This window comes from Aspergillus japonicus (genome assembly GCF_003184785.1).
Source record: "Aspergillus japonicus CBS 114.51 unplaced genomic scaffold BO86scaffold_81, whole genome shotgun sequence".
In the NCBI taxonomy this organism is placed as follows: domain Eukaryota; kingdom Fungi; phylum Ascomycota; class Eurotiomycetes; order Eurotiales; family Aspergillaceae; genus Aspergillus; species Aspergillus japonicus.
This window is the reverse complement of record NW_020291718.1, coordinates 42146-68825: the sequence shown is the minus strand read 5'-3', so window position 1 is coordinate 68825 and position 26680 is coordinate 42146. Positions and strand designations below refer to the sequence as shown.

General features: G+C 53.0%; 8 protein-coding genes across 8 annotated transcripts; 4 read left to right on the top strand and 4 right to left on the bottom strand.

Moving 5' to 3' along the window:
• Nucleotides 1-1093: 1093 nt before the first annotated feature.
• Nucleotides 1094-2618, top strand: BO86DRAFT_392969 (ankyrin repeat domain-containing protein). The gene is made up of 2 exons (XM_025672920.1): nucleotides 1094-2388; nucleotides 2551-2618. Exons 1-2 carry the CDS (start codon nucleotides 1371-1373, stop codon nucleotides 2553-2555), a joined length of 1023 nt encoding a protein of 340 aa, XP_025522966.1. The 5' UTR covers nucleotides 1094-1370; the 3' UTR covers nucleotides 2556-2618.
• On the bottom strand, nucleotides 2519-3371 carry BO86DRAFT_233409 (uncharacterized protein). The gene is made up of 3 exons (XM_025667024.1): nucleotides 3078-3371; nucleotides 2919-2978; nucleotides 2519-2710 (listed from the first exon to the last, which is right to left on the bottom strand). The coding sequence occupies exons 1-3, from the start codon at nucleotides 3212-3214 to the stop codon at nucleotides 2602-2604; spliced, it is 306 nt and encodes a 101-aa protein (XP_025522965.1). The 5' UTR covers nucleotides 3215-3371; the 3' UTR covers nucleotides 2519-2601.
• A 1905-nt stretch (nucleotides 3372-5276) lies between these two features.
• On the top strand, nucleotides 5277-6587 carry BO86DRAFT_371550 (uncharacterized protein; the record flags this gene model as incomplete). Its single annotated transcript, XM_025670322.1, has 3 exons — nucleotides 5277-5917; nucleotides 5994-6082; nucleotides 6158-6587. Exons 1-3 carry the CDS (start codon nucleotides 5693-5695, stop codon nucleotides 6585-6587), a joined length of 744 nt encoding a protein of 247 aa, XP_025522964.1. The 5' UTR covers nucleotides 5277-5692.
• A 2458-nt stretch (nucleotides 6588-9045) lies between these two features.
• On the top strand, nucleotides 9046-10877 carry BO86DRAFT_233380 (pepsin-like aspartic protease). The gene has a single exon (XM_025667023.1). It carries the CDS (start codon nucleotides 9294-9296, stop codon nucleotides 10719-10721), a length of 1428 nt encoding a protein of 475 aa, XP_025522963.1. The 5' UTR covers nucleotides 9046-9293; the 3' UTR covers nucleotides 10722-10877.
• A 97-nt stretch (nucleotides 10878-10974) lies between these two features.
• On the bottom strand, nucleotides 10975-12525 carry BO86DRAFT_422667 (L-lactate dehydrogenase; the record flags this gene model as incomplete). Its single annotated transcript, XM_025675357.1, has 4 exons — nucleotides 10975-11021; nucleotides 11094-12145; nucleotides 12248-12299; nucleotides 12411-12525. The coding sequence occupies 4 exons, from the start codon at nucleotides 12523-12525 to the stop codon at nucleotides 10975-10977; spliced, it is 1266 nt and encodes a 421-aa protein (XP_025522962.1).
• Nucleotides 12526-12864: 339 nt separating this feature from the next.
• Nucleotides 12865-14982, bottom strand: BO86DRAFT_392966 (putative acyl-CoA thioester hydrolase). The gene is made up of 5 exons (XM_025672919.1): nucleotides 14413-14982; nucleotides 14298-14362; nucleotides 13917-14213; nucleotides 13673-13854; nucleotides 12865-13613 (listed from the first exon to the last, which is right to left on the bottom strand). The coding sequence occupies exons 1-5, from the start codon at nucleotides 14722-14724 to the stop codon at nucleotides 13060-13062; spliced, it is 1410 nt and encodes a 469-aa protein (XP_025522961.1). The 5' UTR covers nucleotides 14725-14982; the 3' UTR covers nucleotides 12865-13059.
• Nucleotides 14983-15974: 992 nt separating this feature from the next.
• znfA (putative C2H2 finger domain protein) lies at nucleotides 15975-18362 on the bottom strand. The gene is made up of 2 exons (XM_025667022.1): nucleotides 16578-18362; nucleotides 15975-16516 (listed from the first exon to the last, which is right to left on the bottom strand). Exons 1-2 carry the CDS (start codon nucleotides 18167-18169, stop codon nucleotides 16030-16032), a joined length of 2079 nt encoding a protein of 692 aa, XP_025522960.1. The 5' UTR covers nucleotides 18170-18362; the 3' UTR covers nucleotides 15975-16029.
• A 6657-nt stretch (nucleotides 18363-25019) lies between these two features.
• Nucleotides 25020-26358, top strand: dspC (dual specificity phosphatase YVH1; the record flags this gene model as incomplete). The annotated part of the gene is made up of 4 exons (XM_025675356.1): nucleotides 25020-25057; nucleotides 25191-25412; nucleotides 25482-25832; nucleotides 25923-26358. 4 exons carry the CDS (start codon nucleotides 25020-25022, stop codon nucleotides 26356-26358), a joined length of 1047 nt encoding a protein of 348 aa, XP_025522959.1.
• Between the last annotated feature and the right edge of the window lie 322 nt (nucleotides 26359-26680).

Genomic DNA, 26680 nt, shown 5'->3' with positions numbered 1-26680 from the left:
TGACCCCGCCATCTCGGACAGAATTAGATTTGGGTCAAAGATTGGGAAAGATGGACTCCAGAGAGCTATGACCCTATCAAGGAGACACATGGACCCAGTGGGAGATAAACGGAAGAAGGTTAGATAGCTGGTCCGGGTTAGGAAGAGATGGAGTGGAAGGAGGAAGCACTGAGAGGCTCTCCAGTTGTCCAGTTGACTGCAGTGCGGGCGTATACTTCGGATAGACCAATCACCGACTGCGCTGCCGGCACGCTTCAGGGCCTGCCCATCCCTCCTCGGCCAATAATCCCCGCACGGCTACCATGTGTTGCAATCCGCTCGTTCATTTGCTATCTTGCTCTCTGGAAGAACGGAAGGCATCACCGATGCAGTGCTGGAGTTTGGAGTGTTTTTCTTCAGAATATACTTAGTACTCCATGCTCCCACGCCGCGGAGGATTGGAGGAATGCCGCGAGTAGCGCGAAATCGTCTGTTGCTCCTCTCTTGATGAGGAGTAAAGTACGTACTGTATCTTACCGTGGGGTTGGCCTAGACACCAGAAAAGACGGGTCTCTTTATGGATCGGCAGCAGGCGCGTCTGTCAAACGGCGGTTTTATCAGTCAGGCAAACGTCAAGGTAGATAAAGCATCGTTTCTGTATCAGGTCGGCTCCCGAAGTGGCAGCAATGAAGCCTAGACCGCTGCTGACTTGGCAGGAACAACATTCAAGGGCATTTGAGCCATGATCTGGGTGAAACCTACAATGCTCTCGCAAGGGGCCGGTTATCTTCTTCCTCATGTCATTGATGGCTTCCTCAAGGACCAGGATAAATTGCTTCCTGTCTCTCGCCATACCACACCAGCCTTATCCACCATGAGGCAGACCATGACCAGCAATTCGATCCTACAAGATGGTAAAGCCATTGAACGCTTTTGGAGTTCAGGTCACCCACAAAGTTAGAGCAAGAGCACAATGGATCCATACAAAGACCAGGGACGCGGCCATAGACGCAACAGTGCAAAATGGTGAAAATCCCCGTTATCGTATAGTCAGCCTCAATGATACATTGTTGCAAATGATGGACTAATGGCTAGCGATCTTGATGATCACCATGTCCCATAAATGCTTTCAGAATATGTGAACGCCAGCTCAGGGGAACCAGAGCATGAATCTCTCATCGACCACCTCAGACCAAGAAACAAGCCCGTCCAGAAACCTGGTACAATGGCATTGTTGCTTTCTTTGTGAACGTACGGCATTGTGGTCCGACTTTCTATAAGACGCAGTCGTTGGAATCTGCCATTGAAATTGAGTGCCGTTCCTAATTTCAAACTTGCCACTATACCTGCATTATCACATCCTTCTTCTTAGTTCATCAAATACGACCACAATGGCTGAGCAAGGGACATCCGCCGTGGCGACACCCAAGCCGGCCACGTTCCTCACCATACCGCCAGAGCTACACCTTCACATCATCAAGCTTCTGGATGCCACCTCGCTCGTGCGATTGGGCCTCTCACTCCCAACAGGATATGGCTTCATTTGGACCGAGATCCAGAAGAGAGCCAGAAGCGGTGCCCTCCCGTCTCAGGAACTCTACGACAAGCGCATATCGTATGGGGACGACGGTGAGCTACAAATCCACCGCTTCGCTGGAGATGCCGAGTGGAGGAGATCCATCCGTGAGCCTCTTGCGGAAGCTGTTTGCACTGGCGACTTCGAAGTTGTCAAATTCTTCCTGGCAGCCGGGGTGAGTGCTAATTCAATTGACCTGGACGCGGTCCCGATGCTACATCTCTCCTTCCGGCAGTGCCAATATCATATAACAGAGCTCCTGCTACAGCACAATGCTGACCCCAATGTCGTTCGTCCAACAACGGGGCAGATGGCATTGGATTATGCGGTGGGCGGGCCCCGTGGCTCGCCTAACTGGGTTCTTGAAATGCTGCTAGCGGCCGGGGCCAGGTTCGTTCACGACTCCACCTTTATCATCTGCTGCACTCAAAGCTGGGGGCCGGCCTTTTTCCGACTGGCCGCCAAGAATGGAGCGGAGATACTGCCGAAGGCTCCTGATTGTGATTTCAGACTGCAGGCTGCGTATAAGCTTGCGCGCGTAGAAGTGATCGATTGCCTCTTCGACCTGAGACCGAATCTGGTGGCTGCGCGTCATAAAGGATTGTCTGCGCTTGACATGGCGCTCATGTATGGAAGGGAAGATGTTGCGGTCTCCCTCGTTCGCAGAGGTACGCCGCTAGACACCAGTGCAGAAAAGCAATTGACCCTTGCTATGCGCTATGGACATACGAAACTTGTCCGGGAGCTTTTGAGGCATGGCCAGCTGGCGGAACAATGCCCGAGATGTAAATGTGCTGCCATTGACCTGTCGGAAGAACACAGGCGGGAAGCATCTAGAATGACCAGCAGCAGACAGCGTTGGCTCCAAATGATATCATAGACTAATCTAACATGAAGACTTGCCTCCGCGAGAGAGATGAACTCGTAGAGCACGATGCGGAAAACGAAAACGGGTGTACCACCAAGAGCAGTGAAATGTGGGGGGAAAAGCCTACCCTAGCAATGTTTTCCTGGCGATCCACCTACATGCTTCAAAGCTACAGTAATCAATCGGGCGATAAGCATCGGTTCCCGGCACATCCACGGATAAATGATCCGCATGGCAGAAAAGTGGCTTGGCTGCGTTCCTTGCAATCGATTTTGTGGAAAGTCGATCTATGTACTTTGAGTAAAACCGTCAGTTCAGTACATCTGAGCAGAAGTATCCTTGCTTCGCTGGCAAGACAACGAGCCGCCAGCCACGTTGCGAAGTCCTAGGTGTGGACACTACATGCAGTGGAGCCAAATTCTATCCGTAAGCTCATGGTGAGGGACCTTTGGAGTGTGGTTAGTCGATCAGGGGGGAAACCACAGACGCTCCTACCGGGTTGCGCGGTTGATCGATTTCCTTGGCCAGTTTCTTTTCTCCACTGCAGCATAGACCCTAGAATTGAGAACGTCGTGAAAAAGTGATTTACAGTGTGTCATCATGGTTGACAGATCACTGTTCGGACATGAATGGGTGCATGGGTGCATTGCTGACCCTTCCGTCGAAGCGCAGAAGCGCCGAGCTAAAACTAAGCAATCCGCATGTCGACTAGTCATCATATGCAGGATGCGTAGTGATAGAGAGGAAGCCGATTCCGTGCATATCACACAAGTAATGAGCAACCTATGCATGAATACGTATCGCAACTCAAAAATGCCAAGTCACGGCGCGTACTGAGGGATCGACAGGGAGCGAACATTCGCCGTCCCCATTCCCTGCTCCGATGGGAGATAGCTAGATAAGCCGCTTCAATGAGCTACTTAGTAGCATCTCATGGTGACGTCTCGTCGATACTGGCTCAGATTGACCAACCCCGCTGCGATAAGACCAGGACTCTCCGAAGACTCAAAATGGAAAGTCGCATGGAATCCCTTGGGAGTTTCGGACATGGAATGCCTTGCCGGCCGAAGCAAGTGTGCAAGAAGTGAAGTGGCGCAAGGTTCCTCTCACCGTTCAGCCTGACTCAGGTCAAGGTTCTGTTGAATTCCAGCAGGATCAAAGGGGGGGAAGGGCGAAGAGGGAGGACCCCGTAGGGTATGGGGTCTACAGCGTATATCAGAGTACCTTATTTTAGGCGTTTGGAGGATCCACCGGGGAAGCCGGCGGGCGGCGGGCGGGCAACCCAGATCGACCTCACGTGCCCCATTTTCTCCCCCTTCCCGTCTCCACTTCACCGCCCTCTCAACAGTTTGGGGGACTTGGTGGCCAGATCAATCAGGCAAGGAGCGCGGTGGCATCGGCTTAGTCCAAGGTTACTATTGGCGACCATCGCGGTGATCGTTTGCAGAACTGCCAATCAGCGTGCCGCGGAACATCATCAGATTGCCTGGACACACGAATCCTCGGTAAATACCCAGAAGTTGTTGAATCGTCTAGCTCGCTTCTCGAATGTTGTTGGCTGATCCTGCATTGCGTCACGGCTCCCCCCTCCACTCTCTCTCTCTGAGTTATCACGGAGTAAGTTACGGAGTGGGAGTCAACCGGAGTATACTACCACACCGGAAAGAAACCCTGTATTACCCTCGTTTCTGTCTCTCACAAGCAAGTTGCAGTTCCGCGTTTGTACTGGATCTCGTTTGTAGTCACTACCCAAAAAGGAACCCATCTCGTTTGCTGTCCTAGTCGGATTGTCGTATGCTTCCGCCAAGTCCGGGGCTTTTTGTTGAAGCTGATTCTGATAGGATGATGCGGAGAAAGGTAGTTTCAGGACTCCTGATGATCTTACTAGGTAAAATCATCGGGTGGGGTAATCATGAAAAGATCCATGACACCATGATACGACAATCGACAGCTTTCCAGACAAGAAAGGATCAGCTCCAGTACACAGTAAGTACTGGCTGATATGCAGAGCACGTCCACCAGCAGTACCGCTGATGCCGCAGGTGGGGAGAGGATGTGAGAGGGGACCCAATCTATCTGCCTCGAGAAACAAGCACATCCCTGAAAGTAGCCAGCCATTCAACTGACAAGTAAGTCACTTATCTGCTCCCGGTGTACCGGAAAGTTAGTGATTCGTCCGCACAGGAGAGTTGATTGGCTCCTCCATACATGCTTGTTGCAGCGTACTCATGTAGCGCCGGCAAGTAAATCCTGAAGGTGTTGGAGGTACTCCGTACATACAGTACATTACATCTGCAGAGGGCAGGTCCCGTCTTGGATGGTATGTGGTATGTGGTCTGTAAGTAATGTAAAGATGTAAAGAAATAGGCAGAAACAGGCTGAGCATGGAGTCAAGTCAATTTGTGTAGCTTACCATGGTTGACCCCTCCCCATGACCTGTCATTGCCCATTTCTGGGGCAACTGGTTAAATGATGAAGCTGTTACCCTCCAAGACCGACTATCCACGATTCGAAGCCCCTGAGGGGCAGATGCAGAGAAGGAGGAATAAGTTGAGAGGCCCAAAACAGAAGAGATGAGAATAAGATCACCAACAACAGTAATGCCCAAGCATTCTGATTTCCTATTTTGTCCATCAGAAGAGTATGCGAGTTGGTGGTCCCATCTTAGTTACCACTATTAGACTTGGCTAGACCGCCCGCCCCCAGTGTGGTCCCCAGTAGTGTGGGCGGGTGGGTAAAGAAGGGAAGAAGCAAAGTAAAGTAAAGGAAAGCAAAGTGAAATAAGGCAAGGAAGGTGTAGAGCCGGGGCTGCAGTGTAGGCTGTAGCTCACTCGATTCACTCACCCACCTCTGCGCTCCCCCTCCCCCCCCCCCAACGGGTTCCTGCAAAACGGCTGGTCATCGAAGTGCTGCACAGTCTCCGTACAGCCAGCTTCCCCAGGAATTTAAACTGGGCTCCCTCCCCTCGTTTCCTTCCCCTTCTCTCTCTCTCTCTCTTCTCCTCCCAGCCTCTACTTCTACTCTTCCACTCTCTTACTCTCTTATCTACTTCATCTCCATCTTTGGTGACTGTGTATATACATATTCTCATACTCGCATTTGTCTACTTCAAGCTTACCCTGCCCTTCTTGCTTACTGTTTACTTGGCGCTGCCTTATCCGATAACCCTACATACCTTAGCTCAACCATCTCGGTGAATTTCTTATATCACCTGCCATCATCACCTTTCACCCCGCAAAGAATCTATCTACTATCTCCAACAATTCACAATGGCAGCTCCTCGCTCAACTTCTTTGCGTGCTCTGCGTCTGCTCTCGCAGCACCACGCTACTACCCTCCCCTGCGCTCGCCGGGGCCTGCACATCACCGGCGTCCACTCGGCGCAACCGGCAAACGTCTCCGACCGAGCCTCTCTGTACTCTAGCCGCACCATTGCTGATCTCAAGAGTGAGTGTCAGAAGCGCTCCTTGAGGAGCAGCGGTACGCAAGCCGAGGTAAGTGCCATACTAAGTCACACCGTGCCCATGGAAGGGACACACCCCGAACCCAAGCCTAACTCGCAATCCCCAGCTGGTCGAGCGTCTCCAGAACCACGACTTCCTCCAATCCCGCGCCTTCAGCATTGCCATGCGCCGCATCAGCGGCAACTCCATTGCAGAGTAAGCCCTCGACCCTCCTCTCCCCCTCGGGTAAAACTGGACGTCCTCGGAACTGACTTCTCGTGTGGGAAATAGGGAAACCCACAGCCGTCAGTTCAACACTTCCCGGTCCATGAAGGCCGTGGGTGACTCATCGACGGTCGACTTCGCGTACATGCCCTCACTGGCGGAGCTCGATGGGCCGGCCGCTCGCGCCGATCCGCAATTCCCGATTGTCCCCGACTTCTACTCCCACCGGAGCGCGGCCCCGGCGGATTCCCCCATGAAGCCCCAGATCTACACCGTCTCCGGCGGGGCGGCTGATGTCTCCGCCAGTCCGATGACGGAGGTCGTCGACAACCACTCGGTGGACATCGATCCATTCTCGCTGACGGAGGCGGTGGGCAAGTCCCGTTTTGGGGCGGAGTCGACAACCCAACAGAAGGAGCCGGGGGTGTTCCGCGAGCTGTGGACCGGTGTCGTGGATGACATCTTAGGTAGACAGCCGGCTGTTGTCCGAAAGTGATGTCCCTTTATCCATGTCAAATTGTCTTGATTGTCTCTAGCGATGCGTGATGTCTGTTGTGTTGCCTTTTTGTTTATAGTCATCTCGTGTTATCACCAGGTTAAGCTGAATGTTCAACAATGACATATCTATATCTAAGCAAAGGATCGATGTATGGTGTATACACAAGGAGGTAGAGCATCAATCTATCCATCCATCCTCCAGTACACGCGACACGCAACAGACCAGGGATTCTGCATCTGCATGAGCATAGACATCAAGTAGAAAGCTCCGATGAACCGGACCAATCCTTCTCGAAGGACTTAGTCAACTACCCCAGAGAATTGAGTCCGCGCCGCCGGGGAAGTACCACCCAAGTCCGACCAAAGGTTCCCACTTCCCACACTGCACCCCATATTTTCCCACCCGGAAAATCTATGGTCAACCGGCAACGTGGGAAAAGAAACGCCTCCCTCGGCAATCAGGGATAAACTTTATCGTGAGCAACCTCCATGTAGACCGTGAATCTCGGGTGGAAAGGGAAAGTCCATGATGTCGGCCAGGTGGAATGATCCCCCCCAAAGCATCAAATCCTATCCGATATCTCCCGAGGGTGTGGGAATTGTGTTCTTCCACCGCCCACCGCATTGTTTGAACGCATGATGTCCACGGTGGTGAGAGGAGCAGGGTGCTCCGGTTGAGCAAGATCGTCTGCTTGCTTCCCGGAAGTATACATAGGTGTGCTGGCCGTTGATTCATCTCTGGGTCTGTTGGTGTGTTTTGGGGGTGGGGTAGAGGTTGTGAGGTACGATTGGATTGTGCATTAGTTAGTATGCTTTGTGCATTGCGGTTGCGAGCATGCACCAGCTGTCTTGCTTTGATGAGGCATAGTGTACGGTATACCTTGGTTGTTGGGTTACTTTGTTCATGTGTAGAGGTATAAACGGATGACAGGTAGGGAGTCCAGATGGTAATGGTGATTGCCTGCCTTGCCTGCCAAGTCCATGGTTTCGAATAGGACTAGCGCAGTGGTCCAGGCTAACCTCGGCTACCTGAGGATTAAATGAGACAGTTTATTTTTATTTAGAGAACCGCCTACCTACGCTCCCTTTCTACCCATACGAGTGTGTCTCCTTTTTCAGACCTCTGTCATCTCCAGTCTACCCGACGGGGAATTGCTGTCGAATTTATTGGACCAATTGACAGCTCTTCAACTCCTTCTTGTCCCCCTCTCCCGAGAACAATTCGTTCATGCGTTGTGTGGAGGGGGCAATGCGATGTGCTTGTGTGACCTTCAAACGGTGGAGTCTCGGATCACTCCCAACAAACGAAAATTGCAATCGCAGTTCGTGTGATGTTTCAGAGGAGGCTGAGAAGACGAACACCCGCGCACAGGCAGCACTACTTTACTTAGCAGGAATTTATGACCTCGCAACTTTGGCCGGTTTGGGCTCTGTGTGCTGCCGTGCTGTGCCGTGCTGTGTGCTATGCCCACAGTGCACGGCAGCCACCGTCAGTCAGCACTGCGCCCACAGCATCAGGCCCGGAGATTTAGGTGGTTCTCAAGGAAGATCGGGCTGTCCATGCGATCGCGATTGCACGGAGCGTACCGTAGATGAACCCAGCAACTGGCGGCTTTAGAGTTAGTTGTTTTCTTCTCTGACATGTCAGCAGCACTGGCGTTGTGATTGTTGTAAGGCGTCGGCCTCCTTATCCTCATGTTCTGGCAGTACGAACGACATTGGTCTGCGACACTTGATGGGATCCACTGTTGTTGTTGTTGTTGTTGCCAAGTGACGCAGCCCAGAGTGACTGGAACGGTCGACTGCAGGTCGAGTGCAGAACCCCTCAGTGGTACGCACTGTGAGGCAGTCGTCGTCAGCAACGGTGGGAGGCGATTGACGAGTATGCTCACACATAAGTCAAATCGCTCTCGAATAACTGGGGCATTGGATATTCGCATTCTTACACGATTGGCAGAAGAGGATGTAGTGCTTGATGCCACCTGCAATTTGTGTTTGTGTATCTTCATTCACTTGGGTGCAGGGTGCATGAAATTGCTGCTGCTGCTGCTGCTGCTGCTGCTGCTGCTACTGGCTTGGCCAGACTGGCTCCGACTCAGGGGAAACGATCGGGGTCTGGATCGCAGGGCGGCAGCCAGTGGCAGCCAGTGGCAGCCCGTCCTCCCGCTCCGAAAACCTGCCGAGTGGAGATCGAGCATAAACGCATAAACGCATAAACTAAAAGTAGCTTCCTGATTGTCCCTCCACATCCACTTCCACATCCACTTCCACATTCAATTCACATCTCTTCTTCTTCTTCTTCTTCTTCTTCTTCTTCTTCTTCTTGCACTTTCTTCCCAATCCTCATTTTTACTACCCTGTACAGTACACTCTTTCGCTGCTGCATCCTATCGTTATTCTTTGCGGTTTTGCTCTTTAGCCTCTCGTTTACTGCATTGTTTGTTTCGCTGCAGACTGCTAGTCAATCTTTTCCCCCTCTGCCTCGGATTTAGAAATCCACAAGTCTATCACTTCCCTCACTTATCTGATTCAGAGCAGTATTCGGTGGTCTAGCCTACCTTTGTAACTTCTGATATTGTATCGCAACTGCACCCTCTTTCTCTTCTTCGAGTACAACCGAAGCTTCCGGCACTGATCAACATCGAGCCGTCCTGCAAATGAGTCTCCGGGTCATCTCTCAGGGATTCTAAATCGTGCTCGCATCATGCATCCAACCGGATGTCTTCTTGTCGCGGCTTGTATCTGGACCGCGGTTTTTGCCTTCATTCCTTATGAATTCAACCTCGATCTTCCGGCCACCAAACACACCCCGTCTCGTCGCTTTCTGCCGTGGGAATCACTGAGCGATGCACTTGCCAATAGCCAAGCCCAGACCAACACTGACGCGCCCATAACGCTGGATGTGAAGAGAGCCCCTGTCCGTCGCAGCAATGACTTCGATATCGTCCTGTCTAAGACGCCTTCCTGGCCCAATACTGCTGCCCTCGACCAGAACGGCAATGACCTGACGTATTTCGCAGTGGTTAAGATCGGCTCCGAAGCGCAGGAATTCTATCTGATGCTGGACACGGGTGGCACCAATTCGTGGGTCTTCAGCTCCGACTGCACCACCAAAGCGTGCAGCATGCACGACACCTTTGATGCCACGACCTCTTCGAGCATCAATGTGACCACAACCGACTGGAGTGTCGGCTACGGCTCCGGGTCCGCGAGCGGCGTATTGGCCACGGACAACGTGACGATTGCAGACGTGGAGGTGCAATTCACGTTTGGGCTGGCCACCAACGCCTCGAACAACTTCGAATCGTATGCCATGGACGGAATCCTGGGCTTCGGCCGCTCCAACGACACGGCGTACAACACTGCCACCTTCATGGACGCTGTGGCAGACCAGAAGAACTTCGATTCCAACGTCGTTGGCTTCGCGCTCTCGCGGACCAAGAGCGGCGAGAAGGACGGCACCGTCACGATCGGGGGAGTGGACAAGGACAAGTACACCGGGGACATCTCATACACGGACACTGCCAGTGAATCGGGGAACTACTGGCGCATCCCAGTCGACGATGTCTACGTCAACGGAGACGCCTGTGACTTCACCGACAAATCTGCCATCATCGACACGGGAACATCGTACGCCATGCTCCCCTCCAAGGACGCGAAGACGCTGCACGCGCTCATCCCGGACGCCACCGCCTACGGCGACTATTTCCTGCTTCCGTGCAACTCCACTGCCAAGGTCCAGGTCGCCTTCTCCGGGGTCAACTACACCATCTCGCCGGAGGACTATATCGGCTCTGAGTACAACTCCAGCTGCATCTCCACGATCGTCAGCTACGATCTGTTCGGAGACGACATCTGGCTCCTGGGCGACGTCTTCCTGAAGAACGTCTATACCGTGTTCGACTTCGACGCGTCGCGGGTGGGTCTGGCGGTCCGTGCCTATAACAAGAACACCACATCCTCCAGCTCCAGCAAGACCAGCAGTTCATCCTCTGGCACGTCGACCGGGTCTACTGCATCATCCAGCTCGACCAATTCCACCGGTGTGGTCGCCAGTGGCGCAACGTCCCAGTCGGGCTCCAGATTCTACCTGCCTGCGTTTGTGGTCGTCTTGTGCACGGTTCTGCTATAGACGGCCTCATTTCTCGCATGCACATATTGGGTAAAAGACCATTTCAATTCTTCATCTACTGTAGTAGATTGCGCCTCTGCACGAGCATTTCCGAAGATAAACCCATGTGGTAGTCTATTCTTAGCCTACAAATAGAGTTGCTCTTCCTGACCCAAACCTTAAATTCCGAGCTATCGTTTCACCTTTCCCATACCACGATTATGTATGCTCTATCTATACAGCGGGCCCACTTACACTATCGCATGACTGCAGACTAGAGAACGCGATCCGGGATCAAAGTGTACGACTTGGGGTATGATTCTGAATGCAGCCGTCAGCTTCGCTTCATCATGGCCTGCAACCACCCCCCACCCTTGTTCCGGAGAAACATACCTAGACAGTCGCGATCGAAGTCCTCGACGCGATTGAACCCCGCAACCGCCATGAGGATATCAAAGTCGGCCAGCAGCGACTTCATGACGTGGCGCACGCCCTCCTCGCCCATGATGCTGAGGCCCCAGACCCAGAGCCGGCCGACGAAGACGAAGCGGGCGCCCAGCGCCAGCGCCTTGGCGACATCACTGGCGCCGCGCACCCCGGAGTCAAACATGACATAGATGCGATCCCCGACCGCCTGGACGATATTCTCCAGCGCGTCCAGGCTGGCAATCGCGCCGTCCACCTGCCGCCCCGCGTGGTTACTCACCACGATCCCATCGACCCCATACTCGACACACCGCCGCGCGTCCGCCACGGACTGCACCCCCTTGATCACGAACGGCCGCCCGCCCGAGATCTCGCGCCACCGCGCCATGAGCCAGGGGAGCTTGTCCCACGCCCACGCGCGCCCGTGCCACACGGAATCGATCCACTTCGTCGCCGCCGCCACGGGATCGGTGTCCGGGTCGATGCCGCATTCCCGACACCGCCGGCGGAACACGGGATCCGTGAGCCCCAGCTCCGCCCCGATGCCGCGGTAGAACGCGTAGTTGGCGTGCGCGACGTCGTCGTGCCGCCACCCGAGCTGCCACGTGTCCGTCGTGAGGAGCAGGGCGTCGAAGCCGGCGGCCCACGCGCGCTGCAGCAGGCTGAGCGTCAATTCGTCGTCGTGCGGCAGGTACAGCTGGTAGAAGCGCGGGTTGCCGGCGCCGTTGGCGCGGCCCACCGCCTCGATCGGCGTGCTCCCCGCCGTCGAGAGGCAGTAGGGCAGGCGCAGCTCGCCGGCGACCTTGGCCACCGCCCGCTCCGCGGCCGGGTGGTAGATCGCGTTGATGCCGATGGGCGCGAAGCCGATGGGCGCCGCGACGCGGTGCCCGAAGATTTCGGTGGTGGTGTCGCGCCGGTTCGTGTCGACCAGTTGGTTGGGGATCAGCCGGTGGCGGTAGAAGGCCTGGCGGTTCGCCAGGTGCGTCGTGGAGAGGCCCGCGTTGGAGGAGGCGTAGTACCTGTTTCTCGTTTGTCAGTTGGGCCCCTGGAAGGGGGGAGGTGTGCCTCGTGTAGGGCACTGGTGGAATGGGGGTGGGGACGGGAATGGGAATGGGGCTGACCATCCTCCCAGGCTGAGCTTGCGTTTCGCCTCTTCTTCCAGCTTGGTGGGATCTATAGATCGTGTTAACCGGGGAGAGAGGAGAGGGGGAGGGGGGAGGAAGCGTTCTGCATCCATGCTTTCCAATGTTGCTGTATAGAAGGCCGGCATTGTACTGTACATACCTGTGTTGAACGGAGGCGTCTGCCCCTCGTTCGCCTTCCAGAAGTTCTCGCGCTGGTATAATGCCCACTGCGGCGTGGTGCGCTGCTCGATGTTCGGGTTATTCGGGTCGCTCATTGTGGTCTTCTGCTGTCTTCGAGGGAATATGCAATGTAGTCAATGATCATCTATGGCTTCTTCGTATCTGGTTATTCCAGTGGGCATGGTCTTGGCGATTGAATTGGTATTTATATAGAGAGAGATCTTGTTGCTGTTGTTGTAGTCGGTACTCGGGCCGGAAAGATGGATGACTTCACATTGACGCATGACGCACTGCGCACTTCGCACTGCGCACTTCTCGGGCGAGAGGACGACGTTACGTTTGGTGCCTGAATCCGGGGGAGTCAACCTTTACTTAAAAGAATGTACCATTTCATCTCGGTAGAACGATGGAGAATCGTTGGGAGTTCGTATTGTGGTCATTTCCCCTTCAGGATGTGAGATTCAACTGGAGTTGTCTGAATACTCGTTAAGCCTTAAGTGTACAGTATCAAGTATCACGCATTATACGGCCATGATCGGCTGCAGAATCCCACCCAATAATCAAAGGTAGCCACATATACATTCAACTCCCCCCAAGCCACAGCTTCTGCCTTCCAGACCAAGCCAAACCTACTCCGTCACACTATCCCGCAACCCGCGCAGCGCACTGGGCTCCCGCGCCCCCAGCGCCGCCGCCATGGCCGCCGCGTTCTCCGACCGCCGGCGCGCGTCCGTCCACACCATGAACTCGCTGTACGTGCGCGGCAGCACCTGCACGTCCTTCTCGACCAGGAACGTGTAGTTGAACATGCCCGTGGGCTTCTTGGAGCCGTGCTCGACGTCCCGCACCTTGGTGTCGACGCGCACGCGCACCTTCGTGTACGGGCTGCCGCCGATCTCCAGGGGCTCGGTGTACGCGACCGTCGCCCGCAGGTACAGCACGCTGCCGACGGGCACCGAGTTCTCGAAGGTGCTGGGGTCCAGGGAGACGAAGTTGGGGCGCGCGTGGCTGGCCGACGCGGCGCAGCAGAAGGCCAGCTCGAAGGTTTGCTTGAGTAGAAACCCGCCGAAGATCATGAAGTTGTGGCGGTTGCGGTCCTGCGGCTGCATGATCATGGCGGATTTGAGGACCGAGTCGCTCATTGAGATGATGTTGGAGGGGCGGGTGGCCGGGGAGGAGGGGTCTTTTCTGGGTGTTAGTTGGGTTGGGGGGGGACAAGGGCGAACGGGGGTTTGGACATACTCAGGTAAGACATCTCCTTCGTCCACATGGAATGGATCAGGTTACTTTCGCGCTCGTTGGGCGCCTTCTCGAGGAGACTCCGCGTGCGCAGGGCCTTTTTGGCTCGCGAGTTCTCCTCGCCCTTTTTGTAGAGGCGGCGCTCTTCGGCGGTTTCGACGAGGAGCGGCGCGATGGGGACGGGTCTGGTGGCAGTTTTGCATGATGGTAAGCAACGGTGTAATTTGTCGTTGGGAGAGCTACGTACTTCTTGGTGGCCGGATCCAGCGACACCATCGTGAACGCGCAAGTGATCAGCACGTCCTCGGGCTTCGCTTCCTCGCCGGCCGGCGGGGCTTTGGCCACCTGCAGCGAGACCTCCATACTCGACCGCCCCGTCGCGTAGGTGACCTGGCCGCTGAGCTCGAGGTCGCAGATCTCCATCAACGGGTGCTCGATGGTGATGCGGTCCACGGCCGCCGTCACCGTCGTGACGTGGTCGCCGGTGTGTCGGTAGGCGATGACGCCGGCCAGCGCGTCGAGATCCATCAGCAGGGATCCGAGTCTGTTTTCCGTCTTAGTTCTGTGTCCCCATGGAGCTTCCAGACATGCCCCCATAGGCTATGTAGGCTACGGAGGCATAACGCACCTGATATGACCCGACGCATTGAGATATGTGTCCAGAAGCCATTTATCTTGCGCGAGGGGGAGAATCTGGAGTATTGTTAGTGACATGAGTAGCTTCTGCGGCGTGTTTCACGAACAGCCTTGTAGTAACTGTCTGACATCCTCTTGGGCGTCAGATCGGGTTTCCCCGACGTGTAAGGCGCACCAGCCTGTCCCGATTGCGCCGCCTCGCGGCTCTTGGTCAGGGCCTCGATCCACGGGGTCTTAACCCGCATGGGCAGCCAGGTCGGAGGAGGGTGAGCTGCATTGGTGGGGCTGTTGTGGAAATCTCGACTTCCGAGCACTGACGGTGACAGGGCCGGGTGCTGCTGTGTGGTGGCGCGGTTGATGGTGCTGGAGAGGCATTTCGAACGAGCGACGGCGGACCGTCTGGTACTGAGACCGAACATGACGATGATGTGGTGTCAGTAAGAGTAGCTACAAGGTAGGTAAGCTAAGGGAATCGAATGAAAAGAAGTAAGTAAGTTTCATGGAGGCCCGACGATACGAGATATGTAGTGTAGATGAAAGGCTGCCTCGGGCTCGGCAGGGACAGGCCGGCTTCGGCTTCTGTCGCCGGGGCAAGTCGGGAAGGCTGTCTCGGAGCCACCCGCGCGGCATTGAGGAATGGCAAGTATACAATATAATGATACAACAGTAGTTCGTACGAGTAGTATTCGGACACTAGACTAAGAAGTAAGCAATTGCGCTCCCCGCATGGATTTCCCGATCTGGGGAAGAAATGGTGCCACTGGGCAGCTGGTTGCCCTGCAGTAGCCCTGCAGCTTTCGTAGTCCTATGACATCATCACTTCGGCGAAATCTTCTCCTCGCCGGCAAGAAGAGAATCTTTATTTCTCTTGCTTTTGATTGGGTTTGGACCTTGATTTTTTTTGTCGGAAAATCTAGAATATGTACATCATCCAACCCCAACACCAGCTATGTCACAAAACACAATTCATGCTCCTGGCCTATACAAAATGCCCCCCCCCCCGGTGGCCTGACTCAATGACAAGGGCTGGCTAAAGAGAAAGAGACAGAAGAGAAAAGAGCGCAAAGCACAGAAAGAAAACACAACGACCAAGTGTTCACACACAGTAGACCCAGGAGTTTTTGCATATGCTATTTGACCCCAAACAAACATGGAATAATGTTGGAAACCGACCGCACCCCCGTTGCCAGATAGATTTGCCGCCACCGTTTCCCCAACCCCGGCCCCCTAGACTCCGTTTGTTTTGACCCAAAACCGATACATGGGGAGTAAAGAAACAAGAATGAAAATAAAGAAGAGCATGCTGTCATGTCACATAAAATTGCCACTGATCCAATGTCTTTGGCTCACATGTAAGAAACCCAGATTCGTTGATATGGACCCCCCACACCAGATGCTGTACCCGCCAAGATGTTTCGAAATCTTCGAGATCAAAGTGATATCAGGGCCGACGCTTGGCCGGATATACAAACAGCAACGGGCGATTGTTCTTCTGACTGATGTCGAGTCGACGCCTAAAATACCGGCAGCCTTTGCACCAGTCGGAGGAATCCCGCGTGTCGAAATGTGGCAGGGAAATCATCGTGACGAATCTTGGAGGTTAAGCGAAGACTGACCAGGCGAGCAGCAAGTCCCTGGTATATTCGATAAAAGATATGTCCGTAACCCATCGAGTAAGGGGTGCTCTGATCCCACAAATCGACATGGTCGAGCCAGGCTAAATGTCAGCAACCACCAAGTACCTCGTTGATCTTGTTGTTCGCAAGCGAGACACCTCCATTCTTGGGTTCGGGCGGAGCTTCCTCCTTCATGCAGGCATTTTCCAAGATATTGGTCCACTTCCCGCTCGTGCCTGCATGGCTGTGCTTGAGATGCTGGCGGAAATGGTCTGCACGGAAGAACTTCTTCGCATTGTTGCATTCACCGAACTTGTGTACGACGGTGAGATGCTCGAATCGGCGGTCCCAGTCTGGTTGGGGATGATTGGGAAACTCCTCGCCGCAGTAGCCGCAAGTGTCATGTGACGGACCGGCTCCGGTCTGCCCGGGAGTAGACGAGGGATGGAATGCTGCTTGGTAGCTCGATAGAGCAGCACAGGACCACGAATGCCGTCGCAAGTGTAGCGAGTTTTGATGGCGTTCGGCCTCGTTCTTGTTCTTAAACCTATTGTTACAATAAAGGCATGAATATTGCTTCTCCATCTCATGCGAACTATCCATCATAATAAAGTTAGATTTCCCCATAGAAAATGCAGAAAAGGATAGCAGCTTACCGGAGCTCCTCGGGGCTATCGAATTTCTTCGGCTTCTTAGGACAGCAATCGCAAATGTACAATCCGCCAAGCTTGGGTCCTGTAGGCTTCGGTGCGGCATGATTCGTCTGCAACGACATTTTGCGCGCCGTTTCGACACTCGAAGGTTCGATAATGCTAGGTCCCTGGATGACTCGTGCGACTGGTGGTGCAACCATGTGAGCGGGTGAGGTCGGATTCATTATGGATTTGTCGTGAAAGGTATCAAGGTCAGACTTGGGTGAAAGCCCTCCAGGAGACCGATCATAGCTGGTCATACTACTGCCTCCCACAGATAGTCCCGCCGACGAGTAAGATCCGGTGGTTCGTATACTCAACGAGGAGGCCGCCGAATGGCTCCCGTGACCGGCAACATAACCAGAATTGACTGTCAAATTGTTCGTGTATGGTTGACCACTGGTTCTTCGTTGAGTGAGATCCCCGTTGCTGGTTATGATATGAAGTCGATGTCGATCGTCGCCCATCGGCTCACGAGGAGGAGATGATGCTCTTCTTTTCAACCCAGAAGATTTCGAAGCATCTGAATACGGCGGCGTGGCCTCCCGAAGATAAACCATCCGGGACGGGAGCGATTCGTCCGTGGAGAAATCACCTTCAATGTCTGAAAAGACGCCGTGATCGTAGCTACCTCGGTGTGAGCGGCTGGGGAGGCTGATATTCTCGTCGTATGAAGGCGTTGTTCCACCGCGACGGCGGTATACCTCCCGCAGATACCCTGAATGGTCGAGATCCACTGCTGATGACGGGGCGCTACTCTCAACACTGGGGCTGCGGCCCCCAATGTAATCCCTCCATCCAACCTTGGTACCTGGCGAGACTCCCCCTGATTGATAGCTTCCGGGCCCGGGCCATCTTACGTCGAGAGCCGAACTGTCCGAGCCTCCAGGCGAAGGGATGCCGCCAAAGTTTCGGGTAGGAATCGTGAGTGTTTGAAGGGTGCCTCTAGGTTCGCTTCCACCGCTGATAGACTGGCGCGGGGAGAGTGGTTTTCCGATTTTCGACAACAGGTGCTGATCGTACGCATCTGATGAATCCTTCACACTTCTTCGCGAAAAGTCCCGCTCTCCTTTCAAGATTGGACTTGGGCTTTTGATAGAGATCGCATTCCGGAAACCCTCGTCCATGGGCGGTGGGGGTTCGATCCGAATGTGCGCTTCAGGGCTCCTGGATAGTGGGAACCCACTCTGCCGGCCGTCTAAGTCGTCGAGAGCCATTCGATCACTTAGCGACACTGGTTCAGGCCGGCGGTGACCACCGAACAGGCTCGAGCTAGGATTGATGGGGGCGAGTTTGGTCGTTCCTCGGGAGTTCGCGTGCAACCAGCCAGCGTCGTAGCCGTCTTCGAGATCACTAATTCGGGGCGGCGGTGGTAGTGGCGGAGGGGCGAAATTCGGGGTCAGATTGTTGCGAATAGGCATAGGCCCGTGAGACGGATAGGAGTTTCCAGACATTGTTCCTAAGGGTGTTGCAGGGAAATTTGGGTTTTGAGGCACACTATCCTTGTTAAAGTCGTATATGTTAATCGAAGGAAGCGAGATTCGCGGCAAGTCCATCGTACACCAACAACCGCAGACAGCTGCTCATCGGCAAGCCAGGAAAGATCAAGCTGAGGTAGAGCTGAAGCGTGCCAGTGAAACTCGCAGTTTGAGGCTGAGCAGAAGTGGCGACGTTCCGATGTGCGCCCGTTACGGCCGCTATAGGAGTGGCTGGCTAAACGAACTTCCGACACTGGACAAAAACAACTATGTCGAGTGCTAGAAAGCAGTTGCAGGATGACCAACGAGCAGCTCGGTTTAATTCAGACGGCCAGTCGGTAGCGATACCGCAATCGCAAGGCTGAGAGGTTGTCTTCGGGTGCTTGACAAGTCAGGTGAATATGACCTCATATAGCTAGGGCAGAAGGCAAGTCGGCGCCTTACCTCGATCAAGAGGTACCTGAATGACTTCCGAAGTCGAAAGAGGGGAAGAGTTAAAAGTCCTTGATACCGAGGGGGTTCTTTCGCAATTGCGCATTACTCCGGAGAGACGGTTGTGTGCCATCAAAACGCCAGCAGCGGCAACTTATCGACGGAAGACGGCGCAGACACGGCCGAGCATACTGAGAAGCTTTAAACGAGTAGTGCGATTAAATGTGGAATTCTGGATGTCAACCAGGAACGAAAAGAAACCGAGAATCGGTCGACCATGCGAGATCCTCGAGGATTGAGAGGATGTTAGTTCTTTTCGAATTACTCTGGCCTAGATTCAAGTCTGTTCGACCAGAAGACGGAGTAACCGGAGGTTCGGAAAAGAGCAAGCAGTAGAAAGCGTGGGAGAAGGTAAGAGCTGTAAATGAATGGAGAACGGAGGCGAAAAGAAAGGAGAATCGAATGTCACATGCAGCTGCTTTCCGTAACGAGAAGCGAAGAGAGAACCAGGTCAAGGGCGAGTGGAGGCGCGATGCGGGCGAAGGTCAGGGTTGAAACTAAAGGTATGGTAGAGAAGAGGAAGAGAGGAATACACCAGGTGCTGTACTGCACGGCAGTTATGCGCGGGGAAGGGGAAAGATAGGAGCTGTAAGGTAGTAATTGTAGGCGTTGGTGAAGAGTGCAAGTAGTAAATTGAGGCGAGTTTGGAGGTGGGAGAGAGAGAAATGAATAATGAATGGGTGGTGCAAACCCCAGTCTTATTGGTGGTCCCTACAAGGCTCAAGGGCTCGTGGGAGGGAGTCCAAAACCACTGACTGTCTGTCAGACCCAAGGTTAAATTCAAACCAGATTCCCTGGTTTCCCCAGTTGGTCTCACAGTCGTTTTGTTTTTTTCTTCCTTTCGTGTAAGCGCCCAGTTGGTGGTGGTGGTGGTGGTAGTGGTGGTGGCGATAGGATAAACGAGGAGGATAGGAGCTTATTACAGAGAGAGAGGCAGAGACAGAGATGAAGACAGAAGAATGATGATGATGAATGGGGTGGATGAACTGATTTGAATGACTGACTGACTGAATGAATGGATGAAATGAAATGAGAATTGATCAGGAAAGGACACAAAACCCAGAGGAAGGTATTGGTTCCCCCAGCACTGATACCAAACCTTGTATTTGAATCTCCGTTTCACCCTACAGTCTGGTCCGGGTGGACACCCTCCAGACTTCACTCAACCCACTATGTCACAGCAATACCAAGGCATGGATGAGATAGATGGAATTGACGAGAGCACTATTGCAGGTTGAAGTATTCTGATTATCGTTGTCATCAATGTATTTGGTTGTCTGCAGCAGCAATATCTGGTCGAGACACATTTTCAGATCGCAGGTCAGATCAGATACCATCAATACTCGGGCGGTACTATCAAAGTTTAAAATACGCGTTCCCATACTTCCGGGGGCATAGTTGCAATTACAAGCATACAGTACCTCCAGAGTACACATACCTGCTGCCTTCGCGCAAGGCAATTGACTGCTCGATCAATCCTCCATTCAGTCATTCAACGGCTCATTGATTGTCACCGATACATGCGTCCGATCAATGACCATTATACAAATCTGCGTTAGATCCAGGACACCACACACACCGTTTGGCAGAAGGGGCCGACCGGCTGGTAAGTATGGATCAGCCGGAGTTTTAGTCGACACTTAATCTCACAAGTGTCAATTAGCATCAGCTCACTAGATTGTACTATGAGTAGTAGTACTCCAAGCTCCCCGATCAGTTTCAACCACATGCCTGGATACAACACCACGAACATCGTACCGTACAGTATGAGAGGCAAAAAAAGTCATGGATGTCGTCAGCGGTGTTTCTTCCGGTTCTCTGCCTGGCCAGGGAAAGTCTAATCCGCCTTATGGAAGTGTATAATCGGTGTGTTCGGTATATTCGGTTACGACGTGCTGCGTACCTGTCGGATGGTCTGCCCTCTGATTTTCTGCCTCTATGCAGCCAGCCCTGGCATTGGCTCCCAGCAAAAGTCCATACACATCCAAGAAAAAAGGGGCCCAGGGGGTGAAATGGTGGTGGAGGTAGGTCTGGTTCGTTCGTTCGTTCGGGATTGGCTCTCGTCTCGTCTCGTCTCGTCTCGACTCGACTCGACTTGGCTGACTGAGTGACGTTTATGAAATTGGAGTGGTAACTCTTAAATAAATGTCTTTTGTTATCGAAAGCCCAGCGATAAGGGATCTTGGGATCCTGCATTGACGAACGACTCCACGTGTTTGAATCTCAGTGTACTCCATCCACAACAAAAGACTACACTACGGCATTCTGCCATGAGATGATGATCATTGAGAACCAGGCAGCATGGGTCCAAGCGAGTCAAGCGTGGAGCTGTCTTGACCTTCACAGCTCGAGGACTGATTCTGGATCCCGAGCGGTGAAGGGCATGGACTAACCGGATTGGTGGTGACAGTGCAAGGACAACTGGGGGTGGAATGAGGCAGTGCTGGCGGGCTGGCGGGCTCGGACTTGGTCTCCTCGAATCATCCCAGCTTGCTTTTCTGGTTTGGACGAACTCCATCCTTTCATCCATTCTTCCACATCTTGCCGCTGCGGAGCGTCGTCAAAACAGTCGAGGTACCGGATAGAGCCGCCCAGGGTGGGCATTGGGTGAACTCAAGCCAAGGTTTTTTACGTATGCTGTTCGGTGGACTTGCCCACACTTTCTTTGCTTAAACTTGCACTTTCAAAAACACAACTCCTGAAGTAAGGTCGATTTTATCCTTATGTGGTGATAAGTAGGTTGGATCTGGCTAGGTATCGTTTGGCATCGCCGCAGAAGGAAGTACTGCGGGTCAGGGCCTCTGTCCTGGGAATCCCACCGGTGCAAAGGTCTACTCTAGTACTCCGTACCTTTCTCTGCTTTCTTCCTATGAGTACTTCCCAGTCATCAGTCCTTCGCTATAATACCAGAACCAACCCATAGAGATCAGCTTACCCGCATTCCCAGCCCGTACATACTGTACATAAAATCTTGCAAAATACCCACGATCCCAATTTACCGTCACGTTTTTCTTTTTCTGTTTCCTACCCCTCGCAAAAACGCTAACACCCCCCAAAGCGTCATCCCGAACCCTCCATCCTGCCACTTCCTCGAATTTTAATCTACATGACGACCTTACCAGGCTGGTTGGTACTCCGTACAGGGAAGAAAAGTCGGGTACCGAGTGCACCGGATGTACAGTACTCTCTCCATGCTCCACCGTGCGTTGTGCGGACGCAGCAACAACAATTGTAAGTGGCCCTATTGGGCGTGCTCCACCCCCCGGAACGGTCTAGCGCGCCCCATTATATGCTTTAGATACATGCACTGCCACAGTGCTGTCATTTGGCACTTCCCCCCTCCCCCTCCGTTATTGCGCATCTTTTTTTTTTTTTTTTTTGCCATCCGAGGTTCTTCCTTTACCCTGGAAGAATGATTACGAGTAGGGAGAGGGAAGTTGTGGTAGCGAAGATTGGAATTACCCAGAATGGAAAGGAAAAATATCAGAAGCCAATGCTAAAGCCAAAGTCCTGGAGACTGAGAGTGAATTGATCTAGAAGCAGAGAGTCAGGCAATGGGATGATCAATCGCCAAAGTCCTCAAGCAATGGATTTATGGAGGGCCCCGGGAGGCAAAGAAAAAGGAAAAAAAAAAAAGAATAAGAGAAGAAAAAACCGCAATACACAAAACACGAAAACAACTGCTGCCCGGAGCGTCTGATCTTGTTCTTGTTTTGCTCAACTTGTGGACGGTGGACCTTCTGACTGCCTCTTATTGCTACCCCCTACTCCGTAATTTCTCCTCTGGCAAACACAATGTATGTAGTTAGTCGATGCTCACTCGTGTCTGTGGTCATTATTGCCCGCCTCACATCGGGTCGGATATAACAAGCGATGGGTATAGCTTTGGGGGGTGAAAGGGGGACCCGCGGACTTGGGATGACAAGGCAACTCACATAGTACGACACAGGACTTATGCTCCTTACTACGGGTCCGCCTACTCATGGACAGCCATGGAGGAGGGGTATCATTGACGTCGGATGCCATAACCTCAAATCTTGCTCTTGGCTTCTGTTTGGCCACTACGACTCCGGATTCGCTCTGATCCTAGACCAACCAGGTTTGGGATCTCGATGGTGGCCTGAACTTGCAGTCTTTGCCAATATCAAGAGATTCTAACAATGGGCTGCGCTGGAATGACAGCCCACTGCCTGATCATCTTGGGGAAGAGGTCTTACGCGCCGTGTCAATCAACAGATCGAGGTACGGAGTACGCAGTGGCAAATTAGACAGGGCGGGCTGGTTCGATCAAACCGTGGCCCGCTTTGTGTTGGCGAGGGGACAACGAGGGAGATCACATCCCAAGTGTAGAAGAGGCTTTTGCCATAAGAGTTGCAGAAACAGGATCTTCAGAATCTGGCGCATCATTGGCCATCCTCAAGAATAAATGGACAGATGACCTGGCACATCACCAGTACAGTCTGCGATCCTTGTCCAGTCATTCGAACGTTTCACCCTTACCAATATCATTCTATGCCCCGTGTCTATATATAGGCGACCGGAGCTCGTCAGCAAGTCATCTGGTCAGCTTATATGGAAGCCGTGCACGGACGGAGAGACCTCCTTCTCTAGACCGACAGGCCCAAGAGGAGATGGGACAGGAAGACAACGACATGGCCGGGGTGGGACACAAAACTCACGTCTTGACCATGGCCATGTGTGTAGGCCAGAAGAAGTAAATAATGTAAGGTTTTAGATTGAAAGGGAAACCCCCGAGCTGAAAGGGACAAACGAAGAAAAGCGCCGTCAGCCTTAAGCCTTAAGGGGCTGCAGACTACCGCTAAACCCAGTCGTGCACAGGCCTGGGTGCTCAATCAGGTAGTGACATGTATCAAAGGGCAGGCTTTATTCCGTCCTTTTGCGTAGGGTGTTGCAACAACGGAAGGATGGTAAGAGCGTCGACTTTCGGTCAAGCAGACCTGAGACGTTACACAACGCGGCTACGCCATCCTCAATCAGCAGGGTTGGATTACAGCCGAAGAAAAAGTAGAAAGGCAATACGCATGTGCATGATACTAGCCATAGTTGGTTGATGTCTCGGAAAGAGAAAGCGCTAGTAGTACGGAGTGATGCTCTGCATGAAGAACAAACACTAGATTCCCACGTAGCGTGCTGCAACTGCTGCCGGTTGATGCTGCATATCTAGTGGCTTTCAATCAGATCATGGGGCCCAAAAGGTGCGTGTGGATCGTTTATCTGGTTTGGTCACACGAGAATCGTTGATAATAATGATGCAGCATTAGCAGCAGGTCTTGCTATATGCTGGGTAACGCACATAGAATGACATCGCCTTGATTGGCTGGGATCGTTAAGCGACATCAAGCATTATTTACCTCGGAATAGTGGCATAGAGGTGCAGAGACCAAGAAGCCTGGGTCCTTCTTGGCCATGTCGAAATGGTCAATCTCCAAGACTTGGATTATGCTCGGGGTGGGAGAACGACGTTGCCCCAGGATGTTTAGCTTCGCTTGGAACCAGGGAGCCCTATCTTTCATGCCTGCCTCTTGCATGTCAATGCTGAATTAAACATGTCCCCATGTCCCTCATCATTTGGCATCACAACCTCCCGCCTCCAAAGGACGAAGAACCATTTCGCTGACCCCAATTCCTGCTTTGGGGGCCTTGGCGGTGGTTTGCGGGCCAATCGTTCTTACGAGTGATTCACAATGACAGAGATAGCGGGATGGCCTCTGCAAGCCATGAGTGGAGTGGCTGAAGACACGATGATGCCGATGATGCATCCGATATGCTTATGCTCAGGAAGAGGGTCTCGAATTCAACATTTGCTGCTGCTGTCGAAAGTTGGAACTGTAGCCAGGCCTTGGCATTGTCGCCGACCAAGCTCGCACTGCGGCAGATATGGAAGCTTTTCCCTGGCGCGGGATGGCTAGGCCAAACCAGGTTTTCTGTACATTGTCACACATAATGACAAGAGGAGTCTGAGAGAGAGCTGAATGATTATCAAATGTGTCACCGCTTAAACAATGATGATGACACGAGGAGACGGTGGGTTATGTAAATTATCCGCGGCGATGGCCAGATCAGGATGATATCCAGAAGGTCTTGGCTTCCATGGGGGGTGGATTGGAAAGTGGACCGACCGGCATCGGTGGGGACAGCGAGGGCTGGTTCATGCCTCAGGTTCAATTCCCCGTTCCCGGACCCCCGGCTATCCTTGCCCTTGCCCTATACCCTAGCCCCATATCTCCCTGACCGCTTGCTAGATTCTGAGAATCCGAGATTCTGCCCATAAGACCCCTCTCGCCGCCTGGCATCGACACGGCTCGACGCTCTCTGCATCATATCATTTTCCAGCTTCTCACTTATTGAGTTGTGGTAGCACATCCTACATTTAACCATCATTGTATAGGTAGTCTACAATTTCTTCAATCTCGCTATGAACAAGATACCAGGTAACAATATCTATGTTGGGGGGTGGGTTTCCTTCCCTATCTACTCTCATTTCCACTCCGCTTGCCTCTCTACCTTCCTTTTTCGACACGCCACTAAAGAATTAGCTTCTGGAGTCAACTGAATGCAAAGGAACAGTTGTTAACAAAATCTGCAGGGTCCTCTCACTCAAGAACAATGCGGCTTTGACTCGAGCAAACATCACCCACATTGTTTCTGTGCTACGGCTCCAGCAAGCAGATGAACTTCTGGCGCCTTATCAACGTCATTGCATAGAAGTTGACGATGTCGATGATGAAAACCTGTTAGAGCATTTCCCCGCTGCTGTCAAGTTCATTCAATCGGGACTTGACAGCGGGGGCGCGGTGCTTGTGCATTGGTAAGCCATTGTGATTGCAACATCCCACGTTGAACTAAATACTACCCTCGAATACTAACCCCTCTCTAGTGCAATGGGAAAGTCTCGTTCGGCGACTGTGTGCATTGCCTACATGCTTCATCAGCAGCGTAGTGCGCTGACCCCGCAATCAGCACTTGCCATCATTAGAGAGAGCCGGCCTCTTTGTGAACCCAACGATGGCTTCATGGAACAGCTCTCGCTCTACCATCAGATGGGCTGTCCCGAGGATGTCACGAGCCATCCCTTGTATAGCAGATGGCTGTACCGCCGAGAAGTCGAAGAAAGTGTTGCCTGCGGGCGGGCACCTGAAATGAACAATGTTCTGTTCGAGGACGAACAACCGCACAGGCCACAGGAATCCACAGGTCGTATCACGGAGATCAAGTGTCGTAAATGCCGGTTGGTTATCCTTATCTCCTTTCACCTGCCTTTATGACTTTCATCACGCCAAGGTTCTTGATTTCGAAACCTCATTGACTGAATATCCAGACGCAAATTGGCAACCACACCGTTTGTCGTCCCTCATGGATCCCAGAAACCGGGCGCTTCGCTCGCGAATACCGAGTGTGCACATGTTTTCCTCCATCCATTGACCTGGATGCGTCCAAGTCTCTTTCCAGAAAGCGAGTCGGGTGATTTTAGTGCACCGCTGGGTTCCCCGTCAGCAGACGCTCCGTTATCTGGTCGTCTGACTTGCCCCAACACCTCTTGCGGCGCCAACATTGGAAAATTTGCCTGGCAGGGTATGCGATGCAGCTGCAGTGAATGGGTGGTCCCCGCCATCGGCCTGGCGAAAGCTCGAGTAGACATCTCCGAGCAGGTGAATACGATCCGGGGGCCAGCCCAGGCAGCCTTTGGCATTCGCCTGCCGCCTGGAATGAGACCTAGTCCCACTGATGAGACCAATGGGCGGGGTAACCTCTAAGCTTTCCAACAGGATTCGACAAGGCAGCAATCGGGCTTTGATAGCACCGGATCGAGTGTTGCTGACATGCCAAAGGGTCATCACAGCCACATGGTGAACACTTTCAGCCTCGCATCAGTAAGATCGACCGAAGCTGAGTCGCAAGCAGCAACGCCACATGAAGTTTAGTTCATCAAAGTATGTCCGAGAGTCCCTGCGGGTGCTTGCGTGGATAGTTGAAAGGCAGAACAAGAGACAAAGCAAACGTGGCAAGCAGACAGTCCCTCGCTGCGATTCGCGGGTCAAAAGGGGCATTTAGGCTTTATTCGCGGCCAAAACCGCG

Bases quoted from the DNA above. Each gene is read 5' to 3' on its own strand.
- BO86DRAFT_392966 (XM_025672919.1), bottom strand. From the start codon at position 14,724: ATGTTCGGTCTCAGTACCAGACGGTCCGCCGTCGCTCGTTCGAAATGC. The intron at 14,363-14,412 runs GTTCGTGAAACA...ACAATACTCCAG, and splicing joins CAGACAGTTACTACAAGGCT to ATTCTCCCCCTCGCGCAAGA. The intron at 13,855-13,916 runs GTACGTAGCTCT...AACTGCCACCAG, and splicing joins CTGGATCCGGCCACCAAGAA to ACCCGTCCCCATCGCGCCGC.
- BO86DRAFT_233380 (XM_025667023.1), top strand. From the start codon at position 9,294: ATGCATCCAACCGGATGTCTTCTTGTCGCGGCTTGTATCTGGACCGCG.
- BO86DRAFT_392969 (XM_025672920.1), top strand. From the start codon at position 1,371: ATGGCTGAGCAAGGGACATCCGCCGTGGCGACACCCAAGCCGGCCACG.
- BO86DRAFT_233409 (XM_025667024.1), bottom strand. From the start codon at position 3,214: ATGCATAGGTTGCTCATTACTTGTGTGATATGCACGGAATCGGCTTCC. The intron at 2,979-3,077 runs GTCAGCAATGCA...TCTCAATTCTAG, and splicing joins TTCTGCGCTTCGACGGAAGG to GGTCTATGCTGCAGTGGAGA. The intron at 2,711-2,918 runs GTAGGAGCGTCT...CAAAGTACATAG, and splicing joins TCGATCAACCGCGCAACCCG to ATCGACTTTCCACAAAATCG.
- znfA (XM_025667022.1), bottom strand. From the start codon at position 18,169: ATGGACTTGCCGCGAATCTCGCTTCCTTCGATTAACATATACGACTTT. The intron at 16,517-16,577 runs GTAAGCTGCTAT...TATGATGGATAG, and splicing joins GATAGCCCCGAGGAGCTCCG to TTCGCATGAGATGGAGAAGC.